At 41.5% G+C, this 21,055-nt stretch overlaps 2 protein-coding genes across 3 annotated transcripts; both read left to right on the top strand.

Moving 5' to 3' along the window:
* Positions 1–1,286: 1,286 nt before the first annotated feature.
* On the top strand, positions 1,287–11,758 carry tbca (tubulin cofactor a). The gene is made up of 4 exons (XM_079179157.1): positions 1,287–1,421; positions 6,554–6,659; positions 9,587–9,673; positions 10,987–11,758. Exons 1-4 carry the CDS (start codon positions 1,369–1,371, stop codon positions 11,065–11,067), a joined length of 327 nt encoding a protein of 108 aa, XP_079035283.1. The 5' UTR covers positions 1,287–1,368; the 3' UTR covers positions 11,068–11,758.
* Positions 11,759–16,373: 4,615 nt separating this feature from the next.
* otpa (orthopedia homeobox a) lies at positions 16,374–20,215 on the top strand (the record flags this gene model as incomplete). Of its 2 annotated transcripts, none has more annotated exons than XM_079179082.1 (3): positions 16,374–16,449; positions 16,885–17,309; positions 19,706–20,215. In XM_079179082.1, the coding sequence occupies 3 exons, from the start codon at positions 16,374–16,376 to the stop codon at positions 20,213–20,215; spliced, it is 1,011 nt and encodes a 336-aa protein (XP_079035208.1). The 2 variants fall into 2 exon arrangements, with proteins under 2 accessions (XP_079035208.1, XP_079035209.1); XM_079179083.1 differs by having other exon boundaries at positions 16,374–16,410.
* Positions 20,216–21,055: the final 840 nt, after the last annotated feature.

Below are 21,055 nucleotides of genomic sequence, written 5' to 3' on the forward strand. Positions count from 1 at the left end.
GTATGTAAACAGCAATATCCACTGATTTTTTCTATTTTTTGGCACCACTCAAACACCTTCAGATTAGACTTTTTTCTCATGTTTTTCATCATGACAAGAAGAAATATTTTCCATTTTGACAGATGATATGGTTTAACACTTTGGGTAATTTGGGTTGTGGATTTCTTTGCATAAGCAAAATGTGTAAATGTCCTCCCTCCATCGAGCTGTCTTCCTTTCCTCCACCCTTGATATCAGTTGTACGTTTTGTTGTCTTGATCAGCTTTGATGAACAATTAAGACATCAACGGTGTCTTTGTAACGTATATATAATAAGTACTGTTAGAATGTGTGAACGCTGTTCAGCCGTAATGTGCAGAAATGTAGTTGAGTAACATGAACTTGTAATGGTATTGGCATGCTGAAGACTCCATTGTAATGATATACTGTATATTCTTTTAACACAAGCAGCCTCGAAGAAAACTATGAAATTGAATCTTTTTTCATAGATCACACAAATCAATATCAGATGCACAAAAATTCAAATGATATTGAATGTGCTGTCTTTGTAACACAGCTTTATAAGCATGTCAATTGTTTAGCTTAAGTGATATACTGTGTAAATAAAGAAATTGGCTGATAAAGCCTTAACTTATATGTGTTTATATGGAGTTTAATGCTCACTGACACGAAATGTTAGAAGCCAAGTCAATGCAAACACCATTAAATACACTGGACAAGATTTAGAGCAGGACTCAGTATCAGGTGATACAAGTGTGTTATTTTACTGTTGTTTTGTTTTTCTTTTAAACAAGATGGGCCGGTCATTCTGGTTATTGTTATTCTTTAATTTAACCATTAGATGAACAGTGAAACACATGCAAGAGGCAGGAGACTGTGCAAATCAATAGATAGATAGATAGATAGATAGATAGATAGATAGATAGATAGATAGATAGATAGATAGATAGATAGATAGATAGATAGATAGGTAGGTAGGTAGGTAGGTAGATGATCCTTGATCATCTCATCTGGCTTCTCTCAGTGCGGAACAACCGCAGCTGGTCAATACATTCCTCCCACCTCACTAAAAGTACTTAAATTAATTGTCAAGCTGAGTGAGGCCTTCCACTTTGCTCCAAACCCAAAAGAATACAATGAATAGTATTTTTTAATTTAATTGACACATTTCATTTTAGCCTAAACGACTACTGGAACAGTCATTGAGATCCACACGCTCGACAATCTTCCGCTCCTAGAGTTCGATTGATCTGCAAGCAGCTCGTCGTCTCTGACTTCCGGCTTGCACACGCTCCACAGCAGTGAACCTGCGCACGTTACATCCACAGACTGCAGGCTACAACCGAGTGATACCCACAACCTACAGCCATGGCAGACCCAAGAATACGGCAAATTAAGATTAAAACTGGCATCGTGAGGAGGTATGGTTGTCTTTTTCGTCTAAACCCTTTTTCGTCTAAACCAGACGATTTAGCATGTAAATAAAGCTAAGTACGTACAATAGCTACGTTAAGCTAAGGCTAGCAAGCTAACTAGCTTAGCCGGGCGGACAAGCCGGCTCGGCATAGAACCGCGCGTGGAGGAATGTGTTGTCCGTTAGGGTTTCAACTTTACCCCGGTGCTTTGGTGCGGCCTGTGGTTAGTAAGCCGTCTTCTTTCGTTGTGTTTGCGGTAGATACACTTCATCTTGCTTACACTTCTGGTGTGGTAATACAAGTGTATTGTACTCAAAAAGAAAGCGTTGTACTTTAATAATAATGTGTTATGGTGTGAGTTGCAGCGGTAGCTAACGTTAGTCGACTTATGCTAGCTTTTAGCTAGCTGGCTATCAAATTGCTAATAACATGGAGCCTCGTTTTTGGCTCGTCTGCTGCTTCTTTGTTCCTCAAAATGTCATGTATGCTAATGTAAGAGGCCATTAAGGTCCAAAAAAATAAAACGTTTTATATTGTTTACTCTGAAATGGTTGTAAATGTGACTTAAACCTCAAATACAGAGAAGCTTACACTGAAATATGACAGATGAGATAAACTAACGTTATACTGCTGTTTTTAACACAGCCCTTAGCCGTGCTTTGGTTTTAATCTCCTTATAGAAAGACTTTTCCCACCAGTCTGAGCTGACTGTGCACATTTCTGGCGATGTAGGAAATACCTGCGCAGTTAGATGACACAGCATCACATGTACTACTACTGTTAGTATGGTCTGTGGTCATCACAATGATATTAATAGGCCTCAAGGTTTACTGTGACTGAGCATATTCTACGATTATCCTACATTTTACTCACTAAAACATGCACTTTTAGTCCTTAATGGATTTGTAGTAACCTATCTGAATAAAAGCACAACTATCTCTTGATTAATACTTTACCCATTTTGTTCAGATTACGTATCTGGTCAATGACTGAAAAGTTATATATTTTAATATTACTTTTCTTATTTATCTAACTTTTTCTCTGGTCACAGAAATCATTTCTTTTATCAGTGTATAACTTTAGTGAACCCAAAGGTAGTATTGGAATAATGAAACTAATCCACCCACAATAGTGGTTAAAAGTATGGGAAACGTTTTGTATTTTCAAACCTGATTTAAATGCTAAACAGACTAAAGAAAGCGAGTAGCCATGTGAGTTAGTAGTATTAGACCAGTAGCTTCACTTTAGATTTACTGGGACTAATCCTCAATAAAAGAAACACATAATTCTCTGAGTTTCTGCAAAAAGCAGCAACAGGAAATGTGGAGTTTGCTGTAAGAGCATGTTAACATTAAGAGCATGTTAACATGATAACATCTCTCTCTTGTCCTTTAGGAGCACTTTGTCCCTGAGACGCTCAATTTCTTTTTCAACTCGGCCTTTTAGCCGTTTGAACAAAATGTCTGCATTCTTACATTTAGACAGACGTGGAAATGTCTTCATATGGACCCTGAAGACTTAAAGCTGGAAAAGGTTTTCTATAAAAACGATAAACTAACTTTTATTTTTCAAACTGTTACAAGGCTGCAGGTCTGTCTCTCGCTCTCTCTGTGTCACACATCAATATTACTTTAAAATGAACACTTACAAATTAAAGTTTTACCAGATTATGATACTAAATTTGGTCAACACACGTCTCTCACTGTTTCGTTGTCAAACTCGTAGCTCTGCCGGGTGGCTGAGTCCCCGTCGTACTAGAGAACATTTATGCTTTTGTTCTTTTACAGTTTATTTGTGAATTTCACAATAGTCATGCAGAACAAAGGCGCAAACCGTGACTTCAGATGTCTGCTTCGTGGGGCTTATAACGCCGCTCGCAAACCGCTCCAGTAACAGCTAGCTTCCTCCGCATGTCAGCAGTAGTGGAATTATGAAAATATATAGCACAATTTAACTGCTGCTAGTATAAACAAAGTCAGCACGGCCTGTCATTTGTTATGCTTGTTGAATTAACCACTGGTAGTCGATCGACACGTCGTGACTGCTAAAACCCGATCAAGTAGCTAACACGGTGTGTCTACGTCATCGTTTTCCCCCGTCCACACTACGACTCGACCCCGGAGTTCTCAAACTAACACGTCGTCGCTAACGTTTTTAAACGTCTCCGTTTTTGGGGTTCTAAGACTCCGAAGTAGTGCCGACGCGTTAACGTATCAAAGGATATGCGTTCGTAAATGGTAGCAGTGTGGATGTAGCCTATTAATAGAGTTGGCTTCCATTGTGAGCTAAATGTGTGGGATAATGTGCTCAGGGTGGTAGTCTGTGTGATGGACCGGGAGTCTAATCCCCTCCCGTCAGCGGTGATGGTGTAATGTGCTATCGATTGTGTTTTGATGAGGGTCAGATTACCAACAGGCTCCCCGAGGTGCTGATGATGCTGCACAGCGGATAATGTGTCCAGTGTAGGAAAACAGGACAATAGTGTTCTTCATCAAGCAGTATTTCACCTAAATACTGTTCTGATGTTTTTGAGGTTAAATGTGCTATTTAATACTGCAGATATTACACAAAGTACTATCTTGACATGGAGCCGTAATCAAGCTGTAGGTTTAAACGAACATCGCTTTCTGTCTCTTCATAATCTCCCTCTTTCTCCTCCTTCGTCTCTCCTCTTACCTTGCTCTCCTCCCTCCCTTTAGAGGAAGCCTGCCGGCTCTTTTAGCCGGGCCTATTTCCACCGGCTTTTTCGGCACATTCCAGTCGATGCCTTTTTCTGCCCTAGCGAGGCGGATGCCCTTAATAAAATGACAACAGTAATTTGCTTTTGTCATTCCGGTCCCAGCACAGACTACACCGTGGCTCAAAAATACAGTGCTAGAGGAGGCGGCCGAATGTGTGTGTCGGCTGGCTCTAATTCCCTTTTTTTTCCTATTTTCCAGAGAGCTGCCTTTTCCATTAAGCCCGAGGTGGCAGGTCTATTTAAAAACCAGCCGCGACCCCACCCCTCATTCACACGGCGCTCCAAGTCTGGGAGAAATAAGAAATTAACATCAGGACTGGAAAAAAGGGAGGAGGAATGGACATTTTGTTATTAGACTGTCCTTCAGTTTTATTCAAATGATTCCAGCCTTCCTTCCTCCATCTTTCCCCCCCCCTTCTCTTTGCCTCTAAACGGGCGACATCGCTCACTCCACGAGAGTGGAAGGCAGGAGCTGCTACTGCATATGGTGGCTGTTTTAAAAAGCTTCTTTATTAGAATGAGTAATTGATGTAAAATATGACAGAGTGCCGCTGGCTTCCTTGACTAAGCAAGGAGCAACACGGAGGGAAGGTCCTCCGGTAATGTTGCTGATTAATGAAGGATCGCCCACTTAACGCACACGCAGCGGATTCTTATGAAAAATTAAACTTGTGTTGTCACTGCGACAGGCAGGCGCCGCCGGAAAAAGACTATTAGTTGGGAATCATTATCAATGGCGATATTTTCAAACTCCATTATGCCAATCAGGGTCGGAATCTGTTTAATAGATTTAGTTCCATTTGGCCCGTAATTGATAAATAATCAGAATTTATCAATGTACTCGAGCCCATTTTCACTAACAATCAAGGAAAAGAGGCCCATTTACCACCTGACTTGGTCCAAATTAGGGACTAAATTGATGATCAATTAATCGGTGTTTGGGTGTGTGTGTTTGTGTGTGTGTGTGTGTGTGTGTGTGTGGATAAAGGAGTCGGATAAGCACAGTGATAACGTTGTGTGAGCTGGAATGAATGATAGTTTGTGTAGCTGCTGTTTGTTTACTCAACACAGAAAATGTTGAGCACAAACTTGAACTCGCGTTGTATATCGACGATACTCGACACTTAAAAAATAAAGAAATTTTGACATTTGTTTGAGTAATTCATTGGTAACAATGCATTCAATCAGAATTCAGTTTGCTGTACAGTAGGAATGATAAAGAAAAATTCATGTTGTACGTATTAAAAGTCTAAAAGAAAGAAATAATCAAATAATGATTAATTAAAGTTAATGTCTCTAATTGTCTTTAGTGAGTATTTAATTGACTCGGAAATTCCTACAATAAATGAACGTGAAAGTGATTTTCTATTTTGTCTGTTTTATTAAAATGTAAATTTAATATTTCTGATTATTACTGTTAAATACTTGAATTTCACAAATATCGTGTTGTGTTTATTGCCATTTTTCACAACAAAAACAAACACCAATGAAGCACATAATTAAATAAATAGTTTAAAGATAATCAGAGAGAATGATCGTGAGTTGCAGCCCTAGATTAGACTGAAATACTAGATTCAGATTTTATAAATAGTCTAAAATGTATCCTAATATTCTTATAAATGTAACAGTATCCATGTCTAGTGTATAATAATTAAAGCATGTTGTACAACTCTCAAATTACAAAAACTCTGAGAGGAAAATGTAAGAATGTATATTACATTTTATCCCTAAAATCTAAACTTTAGCGCACTCTGTAAATCGTGTTTTTGCTGAACTCGTGTGGTTTAATGGCTCACTTTGCTGCAGTGATGTATAAGTGTACTCGAGGGTGTGTCAGTACACTGTGACATCACTGCAGGGTGTGTGGGGATACAGGTAAAACCCTGCTTTTCAGCCTGGTGTTAAATAACTAAAGTTTGACATATATCCATTTATTCTACTTAAATAGTCGCATTGGGCAAGCCTTTACAAAGAGAGCTGCATTTTTAGATAATATTTTAGTGTAAAAGACGAGGTTTACCCAGAAGAACAAGCATATTAACAATTTATTAGAAGATATTTAAGATATGCAGCCACACCCCATCCTGAGTTGCTTTATATAAAAATATACTGTGTGTATATATATATACACACACAGTGTATATGAAGCATTATTGGATGCCGGTACTCTGCGTAGCAGCAGCAGTGAGGACTGATGTGTTCGCTGGTTGTTATTGAGGTGTGTATCTTGCCACCCTGCGGGAGATGATCTCACCGATGGAGAGAATAAAAATGGATGGCCCCGTCTGTGAAAAGGTGACCATCACATGCTTCGGCCTGTATTATCTGTCTGGGAGGCCGTGCATTGATGGAACAACACTGTGTCACTGCCTTTTTAACTACGACCTGTCTTCTGCAGGCTGGCCAAAGAGAAGATTTCGTACCAGACCGAGGCGAAGCAGCAGGAGGACAAGGTGGAGCGTCTGAAAGCGGAGGCAGGAGACCCGTATGTCATCAAGAAGCAGGTACGTAAGGGGCTACGTTTGGGCTTCTTTGAGACCGTACGATAGCGGCGCAACGGATCATAAAACTCACAGATCGGATCGGATCAGCAGAAAAGAAATGGAGCAAATATAACGTGTTTTTGGCGCCGGTACCTGATCCACATTGGTAGATACAGATCCTTTGTTGTTTGATTAAAGCAGCTGGTCTACAAAGATGTAGTTTTACTTTGTTATAGTCATCTATAGTGTTTTTTTTCTTCATAAAAACACAATAAGGAAATAAAAGATTGTATTTTTATTGATTAAAGCATCTCTAATATCTATTTATGATGCTGTGAAAACATCTTCAAACAACTGGATTTCTTCAAGTTTCTCACCAAAACTACATTTTTCAAGAACACATCATGATAACGTTACAATGTTCTTTTGCCTAATACTCATTTTCACTGAACGGAGCCTTCGTTCGTTGACCGTTAGCGGTGCTGCTAACGTTACTAGCTCTCCTGTTGGTTTAAACACTGATTGGTTGTTTACAATGTAACATTATCAGAGATCGGCGACTAGAAAAGCATAAATACCGATGTTCTGATTGCATATTTTCCTGAATATTTGCGGATAACGATCGTTGGTAAAACTTTATTTCACTCTGATGATTAACGTTAAACTGTGTAATTAATCCGCGGTTCACATCGGATCGACAATAGTCCGTTACACGACTACCGTACGACAATTATGTGTCTTAATTCAAAAAAATCGTTCCATTTTCCATTCATCATGGACAGTTTTCCTGCGCTCTCAGCCAGTAAGTGACGAGGTTTTGCTCTCTCTTATAGTTCGGAAGTGAATTCTATCTTCTTTCGTGTAATGAGGTCGGTCCGCGGTGATAATGAAGAATTAGGTTTTGAGAGGAGAACCATTAGTGATTTTGTAATCTGCTTGATGCATATGTAATTATATCATGTTACTTTAGAGGAGTTTGATAATTACTGACACATGCTGGTGATTTAGTGTCCCTACCCTCGTCTCGCTGGGCCTGCAGCCCTCCATCATTTATGAGTGCATTATGCTGCTAGCTTGCTTTAAGTCTTGATAGCATCTTAAACACTTTATCTGTTCGTGGAGCATTTTTAAACTTCTCCACGTTTTCTTTTTCTAACTTTAAAACTGAAATACAGAACGAAAACAATCTCGTTTCGTACAGTATTTTCAGCCATGTCGTGGCTCCAGGGATCACTCTCCATCACTTTGGTGCAGACTGAGATATCTCCACAACTCTGCGATGGACTGTCATGAAACTTTGTGCAGACATTCATGGTCTCCAGAGGAAGAATCCTGGTGACTTTGGTAATTCCCAGATTGTTTCCTCTTGCGCCACTATCGGTTTCAAGTTCATGGTTTTGAGTGAAAATTCTCAACAACTGTTGGGATGGATTGCAGTGGAGTTTGGTTCCGACATTCATGTTCCCCTGAGGATGAACTGTAACCACTTTGGTGATCGTGGGTCTGAATAGCCAGGAAAAGCATGCTGGCCATGCTGCACTTGACATACTATTTATTGGGACATTACTAAATATTTGTCTGGCTTACTAACTAGTACGGTAGTACGGGTATTTGAACGCACCCGGAGGTTATACATGCTAAACATCAGCATGTTAGCGTTGTTATGGTAAGTAGTGTTAGCATGCCGTTGTTAGCCTTTAGCTCAAGGAACAGCTGTGCCCGAGTACAGCTTCACAGAGGCTGTAGATTTCTTTTTTTAAGGCTTCTTCACCTTTTTGTAGTTGAACATGCAGCGCAGATAGTTGACATTGTTTATGAAAAGGCTCGTAGTGGACAAACGTAGACATATCTTCATAAAGAGAGAAACAAAAGATCACAACTGAAACCCGGTATCCTTGAAAACGACTGAGTATATGGACAATAATAAAATATGTGAGCACGGTCCACCAACACTGCTCCACAGAGTACTGGGTCCCGGTCGATTTCGGATTTTTCACTTCTACATGTTCCCGGCAGGGTTGGAACCGCAGAGCCGGCAGGCAGCGCGTCTGATCATTTTTTATTTTTTTTTTACTGGTATAGCATTAGAATTCCGTGTGTGTTTTTGTTTTGTTTTGTTCATTCACAGAGCGGCGGCTCGGGCTGAGCAGCAGGCTTGGCTGGTGTTAAATGGGAGAGATTGGGAGGCCAGATGGATTATGGTTGGAGATGAGAGGTCTGAGGCAGGATGGATTAGAGGTTTTTATTTTAATGGAATCAATACGCTGTAAGTGTCATCTTTATCCAGCACTGATGGGATCATTCCACTGCACCGGGAGGGCACCGTGACTTTTCTCTGTTTCAACACTCACCTTGTCATATCGAGATGGCCAACCGGCTCCACTAGTTGTCTTTCGGCGTGTCAGTTAGTCTGCGTTACGAGTTCACCCGGCTGCCTGTTGGTGTGCACGGCCGTGTAATGTACACGAGTGTAACTGCGTCCGTGTTGTGACTCGACAGAGAGGGGCTCGGCGAGGAAGCATCTGTCAACGAGTGAGTGTGTCTGACAGCGTTAGCCAGCTCCTCTCTGCTCTTTAGGGGGGCCAACCGGGGGAATTCCACATTAGCCGCGGCTGTGAAAGTTCCCCCACAGTTTCACTCCAGGCGTAGTAATACCGCTTTACGCCTGATCACAGCGCCCTCGGCTCGGGGGGGCTTCTTCATTTATCCAGGTGTGTCAGTCAGAATCGGGGCGGTCGATAACTCAATAACATATTTCATACCGCCGGCTTGTTTGGAGGTGTTAAACCGGGACACCCTGCATGTTAGTGCCAGGAATACAACGAAATGCAGCCAATGAATATGCCTGTTTCTAGCTGTTTAATGTTCTTTACTTGTTCACTGATGTGTATAAAGTCTCATTTCTGCACATGGTGACGGCACTGATGTGGTCTCTTGTGTGGTTTCAGATCGAGGTCTTGCAGGAGTCCCACATGATGGTCCCAGACTGCCACCGACGCCTGACCGTAGCCCACGGGGATCTGCGTCAGTTATTAGTGAGTAAACCTCCCAACAGGACAAATGTGTATTGATGAGACTCTCAATCCATTTATTTTGTTACTGTAACTAATTTACGGCCTTGTTGAAAATACATGGTGTGAGATGATAGAGACACACGACAACAATAACATCTATTTATCAAAAAGAAAAATAGCGTAGCGTAACACAAAATGGGTTCCTTTCCCTGCCATCGAGCAGTTTCAGTCCTTTTAGTTTCTGTTGTATATCTGAGGAACTGAATCTTATCTGGAACCAAGCTGGTCCTCATGGCTCATTTGTAAGTAGGAGAACGTGGACGTTGCTCAATATTTAACTGGTTCAAAAAGAGTAGAATGTGTTTCAAAATGGCAGAGAATGTTTCAGACATTCGTGGTTCTCAGAGGATGAACCCTGCTGACTTTGTTGATCCTCTGGTTTTCCTGCTAGCGCCTCCATCAGGTCCAAATTCTAGTGAATTCAATACTTTGGTTTAGAACCACATTCCATTTTCACTGAGCAGACCCTGAAGGCATCATAATGTAACAGAACCTTTGTTCGTTAGCGGTGCTGCTAACGTTACCGTCCGTGCTTCAAAATTGGAGGGGGGGGGGGTTTGTGTGTGATTTCAATGAACTGCTCCAAGTATCACACGTTACACCAATTAACAGTATTTCAGTGTAAGCGTGCCCAGCGTGCGTCTAATCCCTTCAGGACTTCAGTTGATGTGGTGAGAAGCAAACATAAGCATGCGAGTCTCAGGGTCATCTCAATTAATGCTGCCGGAGTGAGTCACTCACATGAGGGCAGAGGGAGCGAACGGGGAGGGAGCGAACCCTTATCACTCCTCCTCGCTTCCTTCTTCCCTTTCAGACAGACAGACATGCAGATTTGCACACGCTCATCACAGCTCATTAGCGGCGTTGTCACTTTGGGTGACCACCGCAGGAACTCACTCACTCTCTCTCACTCTCTCTCACTCTCATACTCACTCGCTCTCCCTCACTGACTCTCACTCTCACTTTCTCTCACACTCGCTCTCGCACTCTCACTCTGTCTCACTCTCTCACTCTCGCTCTCTCTATCTGAGGGCATGGACACCATACCGTAAATCTCACTTATGCGACACTGACTGAAATGTGACCTCTAGCTTTAACTTTGTTTTATGACGACATCGACACTTTTTGTTCAAAAAGAAGTTGAGGAGAGTTGCGGATTAATTGCGAAGTAGCCGTAATTCCTCACTTTTGTGTGTAGGAGATGGCGACGTTGTTCTAAAATGGCAATAAAACTAAAAGCGCGTGTGTGTGTGTGTGTGTTTGTGTCTTTCCAGGAAACAGAAGAGGATTTGGGCGAATCAGAGGAGTACATAGAGGCTCGAAACATATTGGACTCAGTGAAGCTTGAAGGATGATTTCTGATCTGTTTCTGTTCTCACTGTGAGATTCACTCGCTTCTTTAATGTTCATTCCTTTCGTCGGACCCGTTTGGAGACCGTTGAGGGCGAACTGAATCCGCCCACAGTCTCCGTTGTTGATGTGATTATTTTCTACTGTTTACCGTTAACGTGTGATCGCACTCGGTCTATCACAGAGGAGGGTTTCTCTTTCTGTTCGTCGCACTGAAACACAATCTGGACTTTAAAGACATAATTAAACACACACACGCATGTTTGTCTTTTCTGCAATTATAACTGCTATGGGTCCACTGCTGGATTGATTTGCAGTGGGAAGGCTTTACACTGGTGAATGATGTAAACAGTAAAAACAATAAGAAGACTGTAGTTATCATGTTTACCTTTAATACTTTTCAGAATGATTCCTTTTGTATGTATAGAGCCGCTTACTTATTGGCTCTAACCTTTGCTGACGGTGCATCCCAGAATACTAACCAAAGCTGCAAGTAGCGAATATTTTCATTCTTTAGATTCATCGTTTCTGAAATGTCATGAACAACTTGTGTGTGCAAAACACAAATCTATTAAATTTACATTATGCAAACTTAAAACAATGACTGTTTCTTTTTTTTATCAATTATCCAAATTGTTGGAATGTAATTGTCTTTCGCTCTATAACTGATGAATAAACTGATGGTTTCAGCTCCTAGCTGATGGGTTTGAGTCTTGTTGAGAGCAGTGGAATGGAAGCCTGCAGCACAGAGTTGTTACTTTGTCAGTTTAAAAGACAAACGTCGGTTATGTCCGTGAATAATAAAACATTAAACGTTACATCTGTTCTCCAAATGGCCTAAAATAACGACACCTTGCATTAAAGGCTGAGAGAGTCCTTCCTAAATAGTCATACTAATAAACGAACTCAATTGCCAGACAAATTAAGGTTACATTTGACTTGATCCTTATTTTACAGATTTCGATAATTATCGGGATCACCCCCAAAGTCTCATTACCGCCCTAATGAGGCGCTGCTACTCCGTGACATCCACCTCGCTCCGTCTCGTTAAGGAAATCGCTCTTCAATGCTGATTATTTTATTTGGAGGTATAATTATATTTCTTTCGGATAAATCACGGCCTAATCGAGTCCGTGCAGGGGGGGCAGCGGCGCTAATTGAGGCATGAGATGCGGCGGCGGGGCGCTACATCTGGGTTTATGTGACCAGAGGACCCCGTGCAGGCTGCTGACTGCTCCGAACACGTAGAGGCTGCTGGGTAACAAGTTTTCACATCCTACACTGAAGTAGAAGCAGCAGGAGATGGTGTTTACCGCTCCTGCATTTCCTTATGTAAAAGTGTGGAAGTATTATCAGCTAAATGTAACCTAAACTGCCAAAAATAACAGCACTCATGAGGCAGCGGAGTGGCCTCTTTTCAGGGAGTTATATTTATTATGTAATTAGATTTTTATTGGCTACTAATGTGTGAATTCAAAAGCAGCATTTTAATGTTTAATTGGAGGAAAGTGAAGTGCATCTTATTTCATAAACTGATGTTTCTAAAAGGTCTGAGTCTCTATATGTGTCAGATTAATGAATAATAAAAGCACTATTGTCTTAATCTGATATGTAGTGGACTATAAAAAGCAATACAAAGGAAACACTCAAGTGCAAGTACTTCAAAATTCTACTTGCATTACGTAACTATTACTCACTCATTAGCTCATTTATTGGGGCTGCTGCTATAAAAACAGAACTAGCTGCTTCAACCTCTGCTTTCAGATCATTTGACTCGTCTGCTGTGAATTATCAGAGAAACCAACTGTAGGCTTTCTACAATTGGCACTAAATGAAGGATTTGATCTGTATATATATAACCTCTGAGCAAGCTGACCTGACATTTCCAATCTCATAATGTGAGAGGAAGTAGCACAATATGGGCCTGTGTTTGCTCAAGTAATTGTGAGGTATTTCGGGCTTAAATTAAGTCATTCTATGGCACTTTTACGCCACAAAAAAAGTTAAATACACTTTTTACAAGGCTACTTTGAAGATTAATATATACATGTTATAAAGAGGAAATGAAATAAATACATTAAACCACTAAATATTAGGTCTTAAAGGTTAAAATGTGAATGCATTAGTGTAATAATAATCCAATAATAGGAGCTAGATTATAGGCAATATGTTAAGAGTTTATTGATATTAAAAAATAGGCTTTAACTTTAGGGGATATTGCCTACACGAGTCCTTATTTATGACGTGGAAGCGGTGCGTTGCCGTCTCCAGATGCGTTTTTTCCGCACATCGTCCTTCTTCTCTGCCGCTAAAGTTGGTCCATGTCAAACTTTATATTTTCTGGTTGCGGGAGCAGCCCCCGCTGCGGCTGCAGCATCAGCTGCTCCCTTTCCCTCTTCAACACGGTAAGTTATTAGGCTGCTCCTCCATATAATCCCTCCATGACTGTCACCACACCGGCTGCATGAAACAAGAATCTCATTTGTTAAACTGGGGCTCGTGCAGATGGAAGATCGATTGTTTTTCTCCTCAGAAATCTCTAATTGAGTGAATACAGACTGCAAAGGCAGATCAGAGGGGAGGAAAGGAGAGAGAACAGAAATCACTAAGGCCTCGTGGTGTGGAGAGGCTGTACATGTAAACCAAGAGTTCAGAGGTTCGAGCCCCGACTGGTACCGAACTGCGTCCATCTGCAACATTCACACACATGGATCTGGAGGTAAAACAAACTGCATCAGAGGCTTCAACCTTGATGCACCATTCACATTACAGTATCACACTCATATGTTGTTGTTTTTTCTTTATTAAAAGTCACTCCTCATCTCCACAGCGCGTGAAAGCGTCTACTTTCCGCACAGATGCACCGCATTAACTTGCAGGGGGCGAATTTGTTTGTCTATTTTTATTTATGTCATGGATGAGATGGATGTCAGCGCGTTAGTGGAGAGATGTAGCGAACTGCGCTGTGCTCCTTGTTTACTCTAATTACGGCCTTATCAAGTCAGCAAAACCAGGACCTTCAACACACACACACACACACACACACACACACACACACACACACACACACACACACACAAACACAATCTATTGACACTATTAGGTGAAATGATGCCTTTGAATTAGTTGAACTAAATGCATTGCATCTAACTTCCAAATTGGGTCATATTACAAAAATAACAATACAAACTTGTGTTTAAGTCTGTAATGAATTGAATAAATTGTTTTATTATTCACGTTTTCCAAATAAAGCATGAAATACTGCAAGATTCAATCCATACAAAACAAAATACATTATTTTACAGGCAGCAGCAAGCAAAAAAACGTGTTTCTTTTGAGGGAAAAACTCTTATTCAAAATAATTGAGTGCAGCTTTTTCCTCAGGTTGTAAATAATAAACGAAATATTGAACAAAACCAGACAAGATCATATTTATTATTCCTTTTTTTTTGACCCAGTACAAATATCTCGTCCCCCTCTCCCTCTCTGTCTCGCTGTTTTGGGGTTAAATATGACCTGCTGCCACGAGAGGACTCATTCACTTCTGTTTGTGCAGCCATAAAAGCGCTGAGCTGTCGGAGAGTCGTAAAGTGAAGCGCGCAGTCCATCATCCCGCAATGTGATGACTTTAAACGAACATTTATAGGCTTTCAACGCGCCCACAAAAGCTGCTGCCGCCAGAATAAACGCTACATTTTGCTCCTAATTATTAACACGAATAACATAAGACAATTTCTTTATAATGATGTAAAATAAATACGTTAATATGTCCTAAAAAATATAGAATATTTTTAAATAACGACGCTTAATTCCAGCCTTAAATCTACCTTAAATTCCAGCTTCTAAAAAAAAAAAAAATAGAGAGAGTACAATAAATATCTCCACATCTTCTTCTCCTCCTCGGAAGAATAGACGCAGACAATTTGCGCAAAGACACTCCGGTGCGTCCGAGAGGAGACTTCCCCGCACACGGCTCGCTCTCCATCCGTCCCTCCCGATCTGTCCCCTCGTGCCACCAGATTGCAGACAAATAAAAGACGAGCGGAGAGGCGTTAGAAGCCTGGATGGATGAAGAAGAAGAAGAAGCGGGTTCACGCTCGGACGCCTCCTTTGTGCCACTTCTTTTTTTTCCAGCACATAATAAATTAAAAAAAACCTGCTCTCTCACACAAACGTCCCGACATCTGTCTGAAGCGTGTCCGATTTAGTTTAGTCCTGAAATATTAAGGCAGACTGGTGTGTGTGTTTGTGCTAATTGAGTCTAATGGCGGTTTATTCAGAGATAAAGGGAGCTCCTTACTTCTGTTTCTGGTCTCATTGAGAATAAATCATTTAGATTTAAAGGCCTCCTCCTCGTGTTGCAAATGCTGGTGTTTTAACTGTGTCCCTTTCATGTTGAACTCCCTCCACTTTCCCTTCGAATTAATTCGCTCACACATCATTTGTACCAAGTCCCTCCCTTCTTGACAGTTGGGCCTAAATACTAGTAAATCACCGCTAATTTATACTGATCCGATATGTGGAATAAAGGCGTATAGATCCGGCGCTAATTACATAAAAGCCTAATGGCCTTGAAAATGAGAGCCTGGTTAGAATTATACAAAGTTTGTTATTTGGCTGACTGGGAAATCATATTAGAGGAGCTTCACTTGGTCTCCAAGAGGCATTTAGTGTCTTTAAAGAGGTCGACAATAGCATCATGGACTAAAAAGAGACGAAGAAGCTTCACATTATAGAAGTTTGTATTCAAGGTGTTGCATCTGTTAATGCAGCTATGTGCTTCCTCCTCATATATGAATAAACTCCCAGATATTCGTGTACTATCCAAAACAACACAGAGCAGAGCAGCATGCACAATTAAACAAATATTGTGGTGATTCAACATTTCTTGAACGGGTCGAAAGCTCTCACACAGATATTAAATCAGGTTATTTTATTGGATGTAATTTGGAGGAGAAATCAAAGCCAATTACAGGAATGAGGAGGAATGAACTTGTGGATGTGAGAGGATGGAGGAGGAGGAGGAGGAGGATGGAGGGGGGGGGGGGGGGGGGGTGCTGGGGGTCTCGGGCTAAAGCTGACATACCTCAGGCTTCAGCTCTGATTGGTCCTCGTTTGGAGAAGCTCATGGGTTCATTCCGTTGTTAAGCGCCTCCCCATTTCTCTAAACTACATTATAATGCAACGAACCTCCCTTTTAACCACAAACCGAATTTGCTTTCATTTAGTCTATATATATTTCTTAAATAGGTTAAAGTCATAGAGATATTTTTTTTGTTGGGAATAGCACTTCGCCCTGGAGCGGTGCGCAATGCTATCTCATGCCGACCTCCTGGATGCTCGCCTCGGTGAGTTATCATCACCAAACTCCGGTCTTCAACTCTACTGTAAGCTGGAGGCACTTCTAATCCTAAATCAAGCTCTGAATGTTGTCAATTTGCTTCTTATTTCCTCTTAATGCGACCGAAGTGAGCTAAACTCGCTTAATTCATTGGAAAAGTAATTATTATTATTATATTACCGCGTAATTTGATTTAACAATTTCCTAAGATATCGGTGTGATCGAATTGAATTAAGAGTATTTAAGGAGCAGATTGTAATGTGCATGCTGTAGTTGTCTCTCTAAGAGCTGCACGCGTTGATTGTGTTTTTAATATTTCTATATCTGTGTTTTAAATGCATGATGTGCATCTTTTTCCTACTGCAGCAAAAATAACGTTTTGCATGAGAAGTATTTGCTTAACCATGTGTCCCTTTTTCCCTCCCAGCAAAAAGTGTTCACTGTTCAAAGATCTCACGCGCTGTGGTTTTATCTCGTGCAGGGATGAAGGATGCCGCGGCGGAGCTCCTGGGCCACAGGGAGGCTCTGAAGTGCCGGCTCGGCGGAGGGGGCCCTGACCCCGGACACTCCGGAGGGGAGCTCGGCCAGGGCCAGGACGGCGTGGAAGGGACCACGATGCTCCCGGGCGATGATATCAGCAGCGGCGGCGGTGGCGGCGGCGGAGGATCCAACGCGGTGCAGGTCAACAGCAAAGAGCAGGAGAAGCAGAACAACAACAACAACAACCAGTCTGGAGGAGGGCAGCAGAGCCAGAGCCAGAGTCAGAAACAGAAGCGGCACCGGACCCGCTTCACGCCGGCGCAGCTCAACGAGCTGGAGAGGAGCTTCGCCAAAACGCACTACCCAGACATCTTCATGCGGGAGGAGCTGGCGCTGAGGGTCGGTCTCACGGAGTCCAGAGTGCAGGTACGGAGGGCTGGATGCTGTTTAATCAGCGGTGGATGAGAGGAAATCACAGGGACAAAGATATCATAATCTAAAGCAGCATCAAATACACGAGCCACAGCTGAGGTCCGAATAAATCCGCGTATGAATAAAAAAAAAATAACAATTTAAAAACTCGAAAATTAAGACTAAATAAAAACCTGATTTATTGTAATAAATATAGAAATGTAATCCTGCATAAAAGCAGCCTTTTAATTCTTTATTTGTATCCTATTGTGTTGTCTTATTGAGCATTTAAATTACTCTGCACATTTAAAACCATATAAAATGATTAATTTCTCATAAATAATCAAAGTAAATTTGCTTTAAAAAAATACCATTCATTTTCCTTGATATAGAATTAAATGTTCTGATTTCAGCCGTCGGTGTTAGGGTTTAATTACTGGAGATTCTAAAAATAATTTAAATTGTAAGAAGACTAAAATAACATCGGATGTCTTAAAGTTATTTCAGCACAAATAAACAACTTCAAGTTTATTCATCGTCTTCATAGCTTCCGGTTACACTGAAATAATAATCTAGCTTACAACATAAAACAAAACTATTAAAATACAAAACACACATTTTCGTTACATCCCAGAATTTTACTTATTTTTACTTTATTTTATGGAAAAAAGCATAACAAAACAAAACTATAACAGCAGAATTGTTATGTTATTTTGTTTGTTATTACGTTGAACTTTTATAAGTGAGTCAACAACCAATAGGAAATAAAGTGTATCGGTGTGTGTGTGTGTGTGTGCATGTGTGTGTGTGTGTGTGTGTGTTGTGCGGGTTGAGTGCCTTGCCCAAGGGCAGTGACCGTGTCTGGACTTGAGATTCAAACCTGCGGATTAACACACACACACACACACACACACACACACACACACACACACACACACACACCCACCATGCACATAGCGAGCAGTTATTAGTATAAGTAAGTTTAGTTACAACACATCCTGTCGTCCTCTCACTTCACCAGATTTTATTCTTTAAAAAAAGAATAATAATAAAAAACGTATGCTCATTATATTATATTATATTTTACTGCAGCAGCTCGTTTTACAGAAAGGTGTTTTTATTCCTGATGACTTTATTCTGCCTGGTTCAGAATTGGCCCTTTATACACATTCTGCGTCTGTCTCATGTAAAATGAACCGACAGGGAAATGATGATTACATCTTAATTACACTCGTTTAAATCGCCTTCAGATAAAACTCACTCTGCACTGATATGAACCTTTTAAACGGACCTGAATCTACTGTGTCACTGTGCGGGTTCCTCGGTGATGCCCTCCGTGACTTCTATAGTCTGCAGATAAAACATCCACCACATTAGGGCTCATGGAGTCACCGCCTTATTAACTACAGCACTCGAAGCTGCTCACATGTGAAATAAAAGCCTAATAATCATTATTATTATTATTATTGCATGGGTCGATTCGGTTTATATTTCCATATAATAAGAATTAGTGAAATGACGCTCGTCTGCTGTGATGAGAATAAGAAGCAGGTCCAGGATCTTCTACGTCTTAATGCTGCACGCGCTGAGGGAGCACTCTGTCTTTTAAACGGAATGAGAAATTGGGTTTTCTTTCTCTTGAAGTGTAATGCATTTCAGGCCGGATTTCACGGCTGGCTACGTGGAGAGAGGAGGTGGGGGTGAGATTGTCCCGTTCTTATTACTGCGTCTCCACTTTCTCAAGCAAATCTTCACATTAATCATATATAGACGCCCCGCGCGCGCGCTTACAACCAAACGTAGAGAGAGCTCAAGGACCCCCACGAAAAAAGTGTGTTTGTCACAGCAATAACAGTATCTTTATCATGTGAGCGCGTGGTGTTCAGTGGCTCCAAATAGAGCTGTAATATAGGGTCAAGTAATGTTTTTAAAAATGTTAGATTATGTACCAAAATAATACCAAAAATACTTTCTACATCTATGAAAAATCGAAATAATTACACATAAAACTATAAATGGAAATGCCGATTCATTGAGGCAAAAAATGATTTAAAAAATAGTTCCCTACTGTTGCCACTGAAGTCTGAAACCTCCAGAGTTAACTAGGACTCGAGATGGGGAGATGAATCCAAATATATTTCACCCACGTGTTATTCCTTTATTTGTATTAATTGGAGACTTTTATATATAAATGATAACAATGTAAATGAGTGGCACGTTGTCACGAGTTCATAAGATCCTGAAAAGAACAACATAAATCAGATTTATCGCTGCTGGTTCACATCATCGTGATGATCACAGGCCGATGTCACAACCTTTTTTATGTGCAGTCGGCTCTGACAACATGACCTGCAGATGCACCATCACGTCCGCTGCTCCTATAACTCATCATCGTCTCTGTCCCGCTGCAGGTCTGGTTTCAGAACCGACGCGCCAAGTGGAAGAAGCGCAAGAAGACCACCAACGTCTTCCGGTCTCCGGGGACCCTGCTGCCGCACCACAGCCTGTCTCAGTTCCCGTCCGCGGCGGCGGCGGCTGCGGCCATGGGCGACAGCCTCTGCTCCTTCCACGCCAACGACACCCGCTGGGCCACGGCGGGGATGCCCGGCGTGTCTCAGCTGCAGCTACCGCCGTCTCTGGGCCGCCAGCAGGTCATGGCGCAGTCCCTGTCTCAGTGCAGCCTCGGTTCCGGGCAACCGCACAACTCCATGGGTCTGGCCAACATGTCGAACGGCTCCGGGCTCCAGTCGCACCTCTACCAGCCCACTTTCCCCGGAATGGCGTCCCTGTCGGGCCCGACCAACATGACCCACTCGCCACAGCTGTGTAGCTCCCCGGAGAGTGAGGTCTGGAGAGGGACAAGCATCGCGTCGCTGCGCCGCAAAGCGCTGGAGCACACAGTATCCATGAGTTTCACCTAGTGACGAAGGGGCCACGCGCGGAGAGCTTTTTTCTTTCACTCGCACAGAGATCTTCTGCGTTCAGTTATTCTTCATCCAATCCATCCAAACGGCGCACCGGGAGAAATACAACCAGGATACTTGATCAAATAAGAAAACGCACAGCACATCTGGCATTTTATTTCCTCCCCAAATCACAAACAAGAGGGAACACTGCAGCGGCTCCCCCGGCCTGTTGGACTCGTTCTGTTTTAAGCTATAATTTATTATTTCGCATGTAGCCTAAGGCACCTATTTATTTATCTATTTAAATTAACTTATTTGTTCTGTATTTATTTATTTATGTGGCTCATGCGGCCCCTCGGGGCTTTCAGTGAACTTTGCTTGGTGACTGATTTTCTTTGAAGACAAATTCTGGGGATACTTTGAAATACAAAAACTCGGTTATGATGCCTTTTTTCCCCCACGTGCTGCACAGCACGCGCCTCTAAAGGGGGATGCACAGTGGACCTGCAGACACCTGGAGGTTTAAAGGAACGAGAAAGATTCACCTGGAATCAGGACATCATGGAAGAGGACTTGACTGCATGTGCTGTCCAAGGCAAAAAAAAAATAATACAAAACAAGGGAAATACTATAAATTAAGACATGGAAGCTGACTTCACTATAATCTGTTATATAGGATGTTTTGTGTAGCGGAAGCACTCTTGTTCCCATTTGGTCAGTTTGTGATAACTTCTGTTTCCAAAAAAAGTGTCTGTGCTTATTATGAAATTATGACTTTCTTAAATGTTTGAACCATTTTGTTTCATGGACATGTTTATATCAATTAAATGTAAATGATCAAATAAAAATCATTTT

Source organism: Pholis gunnellus, assembly GCF_910591455.1.
Source record: "Pholis gunnellus genome assembly, chromosome: 18".
NCBI classification, from domain to species: domain Eukaryota; kingdom Metazoa; phylum Chordata; class Actinopteri; order Perciformes; family Pholidae; genus Pholis; species Pholis gunnellus.

Coding starts and splice junctions, on each gene's coding strand:
- tbca (XM_079179157.1), top strand. CDS start 1,369: ATGGCAGACCCAAGAATACGGCAAATTAAGATTAAAACTGGCATCGTG. Junction 1,422..6,553: donor AAAACTGGCATCGTGAGGAG/GTATGGTTGTCT, acceptor TGTCTTCTGCAG/GCTGGCCAAAGAGAAGATTT. Junction 6,660..9,586: donor CGTATGTCATCAAGAAGCAG/GTACGTAAGGGG, acceptor GTGTGGTTTCAG/ATCGAGGTCTTGCAGGAGTC.